This window comes from Misgurnus anguillicaudatus, chromosome 23 (assembly GCF_027580225.2).
Source record: "Misgurnus anguillicaudatus chromosome 23, ASM2758022v2, whole genome shotgun sequence".
NCBI lineage: Eukaryota > Metazoa > Chordata > Actinopteri > Cypriniformes > Cobitidae > Misgurnus > Misgurnus anguillicaudatus.
Window position 1 is genome coordinate 33830445 of NC_073359.2, and position 8478 is coordinate 33838922.

The 8478-nt window shown below is 35.3% G+C and overlaps 1 protein-coding gene across 1 annotated transcript in view; it reads left to right on the top strand.

Moving 5' to 3' along the window:
* The window catches only part of LOC141359324 (uncharacterized), a 564790-nt gene extending 556768 nt beyond the window's left edge, over positions 1-8022 (top strand). The window contains exons 2-4 of the mRNA XM_073861604.1: positions 4459-4797; positions 7084-7371; positions 7607-8022. Coding sequence (XP_073717705.1) covers positions 4459-4797; positions 7084-7371; positions 7607-7716 — 737 coding nt within the window. The 3' untranslated portion in view covers positions 7717-8022. The remainder of the gene's footprint in view (positions 1-4458; positions 4798-7083; positions 7372-7606) is intronic.
* Positions 8023-8478: the final 456 nt, after the last annotated feature.

Below are 8478 nucleotides of genomic sequence, written 5' to 3' on the forward strand. Positions count from 1 at the left end.
ACCGTAAGGATAGTGTTCAACTAGCTATGGCCCGATTTACTTTACATAATCTGCAAAAGTCGTTCATAGCCATGTTAACTCCGGTATTTCGCTCGATGGGTTTGTTTTCACATCATACGTGTATTTTACAGCAGAGATTCGATCGATGCGCTGCTCCGGCGCATAAAGCACATCATATCTAAATGTTATGTGTGATTGGCTTACGTTTAGACCAATGATTTTAAACTTCAGACAAGCCCCTCCCACGAGAAGGAAAACGATTGTCAATTGTGCCCAGCCAGACTCTGTCTATGAAGCGAAGCAAAATAGCAGAGGATGGTATTACCAGGCTAATCTGTATCGGCATCGGCCCGAAAAAACGCATATCGGTCGGGCTCTAGTCACAATTAATCGATTGTGCGATGCATCGCGATGCGGGGGTGGACGATTCTGCATCGATGCAGTAATAACCCATAATCGATTATAGCCTGTTGACGTCATTTGTCGCGTACAGTTATGTGGCGGTAGAAAAATGGCGAAGGGTTGTGAGACACGAGTGATAAAAAATGCAATTAAAGTACTTAAGTACTTAAAAACACTAATTGACAGTTTTATGCACTTTTAGTTTTTCCTAATGTTTTAGTTTTAAATGCTGCTGTTGTCTGCTGTTTACAGAACAAGTTTGTCTTGTTTCCTATTAAGTAGTATACTCTGTATACTTCTTAAAGAAAACAAAATAAAAAGGAGTTTACATACTGTATCTGCCTTCTTACATTCATCAATATAAATGTAGCAATGTGCAGTAATAAAAAAAGGATGCAATGCATCGTGATGCATCATGATGCATCGTAACATCGAATTGAATCGAATCGTTAATTTAATAATCGGAATCGAATCGAGGAACCAGTGAAGATTCACACCTCTACAGAATAAATATTATAGCCTCATATCATACAGGAGTCGACAGCTCTGTATGCTTTATGTTAACATAATCTTCAGGGGTTGTAAATCTTTAAAATAAAGTTATTTAAGAATCGTGAGAGAATTGTGATCTTTATTTTAAGCAAAAGAATCATGATTCTCATTTATACAGAATCGTGCAGCTCTAAGCTGCTATTAGAGTAATAAGTAATTTTACACTTTTATGCGCATGCCCAGTTAAGTGAATAGACATGTTTCATGGATTTATGGTTGTGTATAGTGTGGATGAAGATTCTTTTTAAATGCCAGTACAGACAAGGATTATTTTCATTTTAAAATGCTGTTTTAAAACGCAAATGCTCTAAACAGGATCTAAATGAAAGGCGTAAATGTGGCAAAAGTAATGCGTTTTAAAATGTAAACTAGATTTGGGATATGACCAAAATCTTCTATCACGAACCAATACCAGTAATACTTAAATATAGATTTTTATTAGTGTGTATTGAAATATGGTGTCTCAAAATAGCACAGTTAAGTACACTTAGGTGTTCCTAAGTTTATCTTAAGAAGTACTAAAGACTCATTTTTGGTATGTATAGTACACTTACAAAGTGTACTTAAAGTATATTTTAGGTCACCTTTTCCTCCTGGGATAGCATATGTTAAATCTTAACACCACTGGACCTCACTAATTTTCAAACCCTGGCTACGGCCATGATCATAAAGCATATACAGCAAAAAAAAATGTATGATTAAAAATAAAACCTTTCAATTACACAAGGGTGCACTGAAAAAAAGGTATAAAACTAGACATTTCATCCCCCCCACACTTTTGAAATGATGGCTACGCCCCTGCCCCTCAGCAAAAATGCAGTTGCGCCCCTGCTTGTAAATCAAATGTTGACGGTTCGACTCACCCTTTACATTATATCATCAAATGTATTATAGAAAATTACAAAAATAAATAAATACAAACGTTTTGCAACAATGTACTCTAATGGAATCACATATAAGGCTGTGTCACCTATACTAGATGTTTTTACGTGGAAAGGAGTTTGAATTATCTAAATGTATAAAGATATGTTTATTGATGTTGTTGTACCGTCTAATTTTAATCATGAAAAACATCACAAATATGTATCATGATTAACACTGGCTGGGTACCACATATAAATGCTCGAGGCCGCATTTCGACCAAATTAACGTTACCGCTAATTCACTTTCACTTTCGTCAAGCAAATGCTGTTTCCGGAAACAATGTTAAAATGTTAAGTTTAAAATCAAACACTTACCGTACACGAGTAATAAAATAATGCCTTGAACAGAGTTCCTCATACTGCTATTGATTCCAATAACAACTGAATACGTTTAGTTGAGGTCATAAACAAATCTAATCTAAAGTGTTTGAAGTCTGTGTGCCGCACCCACACTGACAGACAACGACGACAACAGAAAATCTACAGAAATTAACGGAAACAAACTCACGGTACTATGCACTAACGAATTTACTTGTTTTATATCAATTACCAGGAATAAAACATTCATAATACGTTTATGAATATCCCGAAAGATTGCGAACCACGGAGAAGCCTTGTCATGGCGTTATGAGGATTATGGCGCCCTACACATGGTAAATACATAGCCGGGACTTTACCCAGTGTATCAAACGTCAACGGCGCCGCCACATTGGTCCGGGCATGCGCACCGAATAAACCTAAACAAGTGACAGTAGAGGCTCCATTTTCACTTGTATGTGTTTATTTGGCGCTAAAAATCTCAGTTTAAACATAGTTTTGCAGGGCTGAGCATTTGGAGCTACGCCACTGAGTAGACCCTGCTGAAAAAACAGCTTAAACCAGCCTAAGCTGTTTGGCTAGTTTAAGTTGGTTTAAGATGAAAATAGCTGGTTTTAGCTGGTCTCCCAGCTTGGCCAGGCTGGTGGTGTCTATGGCTTAAATTATTTTAGTTGCTGATGATATAATATATCTGAGTCTAAAACAAAATTATAAAACTGGTTTCACAAATAAATTATAGCATAAAATAAAGCATAAATCTGTAGCATCACTGACTAAACTGAGATTGAATTATTGTCTAAAGAAATACATTTAGCATAAGTGTATGACCAAACATAATCAACTTTCATTTTAACAAGTCTTTAGGTTATAAATAGACTTGTATACAAATTACAAATACTAACAGTTCACTATTTCTAGCTTTAATTATTCCTTATGAAAATGAATAATTTTTCATGTCTAACTAAATTATAAGTGACTGGAGACGAAAAGTTTGTGTACTCCTTGTGGTCATAGACTATTGAAATCATTTGAGAAATGTAAACGTTTTTGTGCTTTTACTCCAAAAAAGCTATGTGATTCTATTGTGCCCTGACCAATATGATGGCGCCTTTGACGTATCCCAGCAACAGACCAGAGTGATCAATGCCTCGTCTATGTATGTATTTATGCCTGCATCCACATTCCTAATTTAACTGTTTTGGTTATGGGAAGGTTAAGGTATATATACTACATTAAAAGAGCTGGGACGCAGTAAATCTAATTTCGAATACTATTAAGTAGGCCACTGATAGCAAAGTGTCTTTGCTAATAGATTTTACGGGCGGGCGCCCTCTACCGACAAAACTCTTCTTTTTCTTCTTCTTCTGGTTTATGTCGGTTGGTGATGCAGCGTCAACATCACTTGTGCCGCTTGCTGGACGACATAAGAAACTTCACTAAAACATTTCCTCACTTTTCAATAAAAACCTCTAAACTGTCAAAGTGATATGTAATATACAAACTGTCAGTGTGATATGTAAAATGTCAGTGTATATCTGCATGTGAATTGGCATATGTAATATTTAAATTACACTGGAATTTAATCGCGTTAGTATGTGTAAAAGTTATAATGTTTAAACTTAAAATAAAAAAAAAATATATATATAAGAATATTAATGTAATTTTCAAAATGCACTTGCACATTAAGTTATCATTTCTTTCATTTTGTTTTTTCATCATCGTAAAAAAGTGTAATTTACTTTTTGTTCGTTACAGATAGAAGGAGAGTGTCAATTAGACCAGCATCAGTTGTTCACTCGACAGTAAAAGGACAAGATCGCGCATTAGAGTCTCAGGATCCAATTATTTTAACATTTCTGATCTTTCTCTTCAGTTTTTATTTGGATCTGTTCTAAGAAAATGTTTAATGTGATTTTGTTCAGTTTGTGCTTGTTTGGTAAGTTATACGTTTATTTTGGGCATTTTAATTCTCCAGTTATTATGTGCTGTTAAATGATACTCGTGAAATGAATACTGTGAATTCACAAAATTGGGAAAGAAGTTGTTTGTTTTATATCAGAGGTGGTTTTAAGATAATTTGGATTTGCTCATTAACTCCTTATCTAACGCATTTTTGTTTGTTTGTTTGATTGTTTAAACCAAAATAAACAGATATACACTTAATATAATTATCTGTAAACTATAATATATTGTCTGATCTCTGAAGGTGTTGCACAAATGGCTAGAAAGTAAATTGACTTGCCGTTTCTGTTTATTTCTTCAGGTGTGTTTGGTAGTGAGTTTGTGTCAGTGATGGAGGGAGATTCTGTGACTTTATCTGTCAGTCTCACTGAATCACAGATAGAAGAGGGAATCACCTGGAAGTTTGGACCTCAAGAAATTAACGCACCAGAAACAACCATAGCTGAAATAGAAGATAAGGGAAATAATTTCCGTTTCTACAAAGATAGAGTTGAAGGAAGATTCAGATTCAGACTGAAGCTGGACAATCAGACTGGATCTCTGACCATCACAAACACCAACATCACACACAGTGGACTTTATAAAGTCATCAACACCAAAACAAAAGACCAACTTAAAACATTCAACATTACTGTCTATGGTGAGTAAAGAAGAACTTATACATGCAGCACAGTAACCTAATAATTAATTAATAATAATTTTTATTTTAACATATGTGTCACACAGATTCCTTTATTAATTTTTTAATTATTGAATATAATAAAAAAATATTGTTTCTCCAATGCTTAATAAAAATGTATCAACTCTGATTCCATGTACAGTTTATTATATATTTATTTGTGTTAAATATTAATACATTTATTAATCCAGTGTATAGACCTATGCCAGTTTTATCAACCTTTCTCTTATTTTTATGGTCTAAATCAAGGGTAGGCAATGTTAGTCCTGAAGTGCCGATGTCCTGCAGATTTTAGCTCCAACCCTTATAAAACCTTGGCTACCTGTAGTTTCAGGTGACTTTTTAGACTTTGATTATCTTGTTCAGGTCTGCTTGATTAGATCCGGTTGAATAAACCTTTAAGACTAGTCTTAAAAGTTAGACATTAATTTTTTTTCTTCAAGACTTATCTTAACTGTTTTAAGTATGTTACATAGAAAGGTAGATTGGTCTAATTTAAATCCAAATAATAAGACTAATTAGCCCTAAGTAATTGCTAGTTAGTCAGAATCATTCTTAAGATGGAGTCTTAGGGCTCTATCTTACACCCGGCGCAATGCAGCGCAATGCGCGACGCAAGTGTCTTTCGCTAGTTTCCACCCTAATTTTCACGTGTAGCGCCGCGTTGTTTAAATAGCAAATGCATTTGCGCCCCCTTTGCGCCCATGGGCGTTCTGGTCTGAAAAACGAGGTGTGTTCAGGCGCATTGTTGGCGCGTTGCTATTTTGAGGCAACTAAAATGGACTACGCTATTGACCAACAAAAACCTGGTCTAAAGTCTTAAGTCAATGGCGCAATGTGTTTTATGTTATTTAAAGAGCGCATTAGTAATATGCGGCTATAAACGGGAGGACAACGCGGGTTTGCTTATCACAAAGTACATAAATGCGCAGCAGCACAAAAATGCTTTTAAATATGAAAGATTAAAGGGATACTTCACCGATTTAGCATTCAGCTTTGTATCTGTAGAAACCCGGCAGTATTACTGAATGACCATGTTTCCCTCCATCGTTTCCCCCTGAGGGGAGGGGTGTCTGCAGTTTGGTTCTGCAGGAGAGTCCTCCGATGATGTAATATGACGATTTTTGCATCGTCGGAGGACTTTTTTGCAGAGATTATTATTGAGTCTCTTGGACATAAATGAGGACTAATTATGAGACGTTAGAAGGCGCAAAGAGCTGCTTTACCTGCAGCCTGATAAGTAAATAAATGCTTTGCTTTAAACAAATGCATCTGTTTTTGAATGTTTTTTTTTAATGCTACCTCACGGATTTATTGTATATGATGACTCTGTACCTGCGGATATGGTGAGATGAGAAACATTTGTAAGTAATGCTTAAAAAAACTCTTTGCTAAAAAACGCTGTCCAAAGTGCTGAAACGTGAGAGCCGTTTGTAATTTCTTTATCTCCTGTTTGTTACAAATAAAGTATTTTTAGAGTACAAACCTTATCTTACATACTTGTAAATTATGTTTTGATGATATTGGATAGCCATACATTTAAAGCAATTACAAGCCTGCTTTTTACTTCCATGACTAAGATAACGGGTTTTAAAGGTTTTAATAAAAAAATAACAATTTAAATATAAGGGAAAAACAACACAATTATTTAACATTAATCTTAAACTGGGGATCTTCTTCCTCCGCTTAGTTTTTCAGTTTACAAAGTCCGTCATCTAAATAGGGATTAGACATAGCGCCAGCGCAACTTGCTTTTAAAGGGAATGAGAGCTGTGACTCTCATTGGTTTACTGCACGTTACGCCCAAAATACTACCATTACAATAGGACCAACCCTTTTCGACCATGCGATCGGCGCAAAAACGTTTTTTCCCGTCGTTAAATTAGCAAAAGTGGATTCGGACACGCCCATTTAGACGTTGCGCTGTGCGCTTTAGACATTGCGCTTAGATCGTTAAAATAGGGCCCTTAATGTCACGGCTATGTTTATGCAATCTGCCTGGAGCTAAACTCTGCAGGACATCAGCACTCCAGGGCAGACGTTGCCTACTCTTGGTCTAAATGGTTGTAATCATTGAAAGGCTCAATTGTGATGATGAGCTAAACAGAATTATCAAGTAACATTGAATGTTTGACTTATTTTGGAGTGTTTCTTTTAAATCCACTTGTTATTATTCAATAAACATGTTAAGATTGGAAGAGAGAAATTTCTAATGAGGGTATTAATTTTTTTTAAACAATTTTTCAGATCATTTCCCGGTTCATTTCATCAGCAGAGTCTCTCCACAAAACTCTGCATCATCATCAAACTGTTTGTTGTTGTGTTCAGTGTTTAATTTGAGTGATGTGAGTGTGTCCTGGTACAAAGGAAACAGTTTATTGTCCAGCATCAGTGTGTCTAACATTAAAACAAGCGTATCTCTTCATCTGGAGGTTGAATATCAGGATAACAACACATACAGCTGTGTACTCAATCATACCATTGGGAATCAGACTCAACATCTCAACATCAATGAAGTCTGTCAGCCAAGTTCAGGTGAGTCATAGGTGATATCAGTGTTAATTTTATGAGCTGCTTGAGAATCCTAATTTCTGTTTAGTGTATTTTTTACTCTATTTAAATAATATAGATAGTCCACAATAAATGCACATAAATAATACTTAACATAATGAAACACAAATTTTATGCCCTGAATTTGCTGAAAGTAATATTGGAAACATTGCAATGAATTATAATTCAGTTTAACTATTGTTCATTTTTACATTAGTAGATTTCATCTGCTGTTGTGGTTTTACTGGAGTTGTGATCCAGTTGTCCGTCTCTGCTCTGGTGGGCGTGACTGCTGTTGCTGTTGTGGTTTACGACATCAGAACCAGATGATGAGATCAAACATTCAATTAAATGATTGATGAATTCGTAGTTTAATCATCATGATGATATCGGTCTTTGTTTGTCTGCTTGCCTGTCTACTCATCTATCATGCAATAGAACTTAACTTTTGAAAAAACAAACTTTTATATGTAAACAAACACATCGCTAGACAGAGTACATATAGATCACAATCTAGTTAACATTTAAATTTAACGTTCATCTAAAATTTACATGAATATCAGGCAAGCACAGTGACAAGTCATGTTTTTGGAATGTGTGCAAAGGATTGTGGGTGATTAGAGGATGTGAGCGACACATTTCATGCATCTTTCAAAATAGATCCTTTTAAGGATCCTACAAATTAAAAATGGCCTTTGACAGCACTCAAGATATTAAGTCTTACTAGAATAAAGCCTTCTATTTGAGAAGCACCTTAAGTAATCCAAGGCTCAGTGCCTGAATCAATGTTTAAAATTAACAACCTAGGAAATGAGCGATTGAGCGACATCAGCAACATAGAAACAGACTGTGTTTACACCAGCAGGGACTTTGTCACTATGTGTCTTCAAACATTTTTTTTGCTGTACATGATCAGAGACAGTTCAAATCAGAAAACTACTTGCAACAAATGAGTAGAGATGTATGAGATGATTCATTCTTATTAGCCTGGTTTCCAGATTTGCACAACTTTCAAAAACAGTTTCCTTTGTTTCTTTGTACTTGTAAAAGACACACACTCCTAATGATATCACTTTAAAAAAAACTTAATTT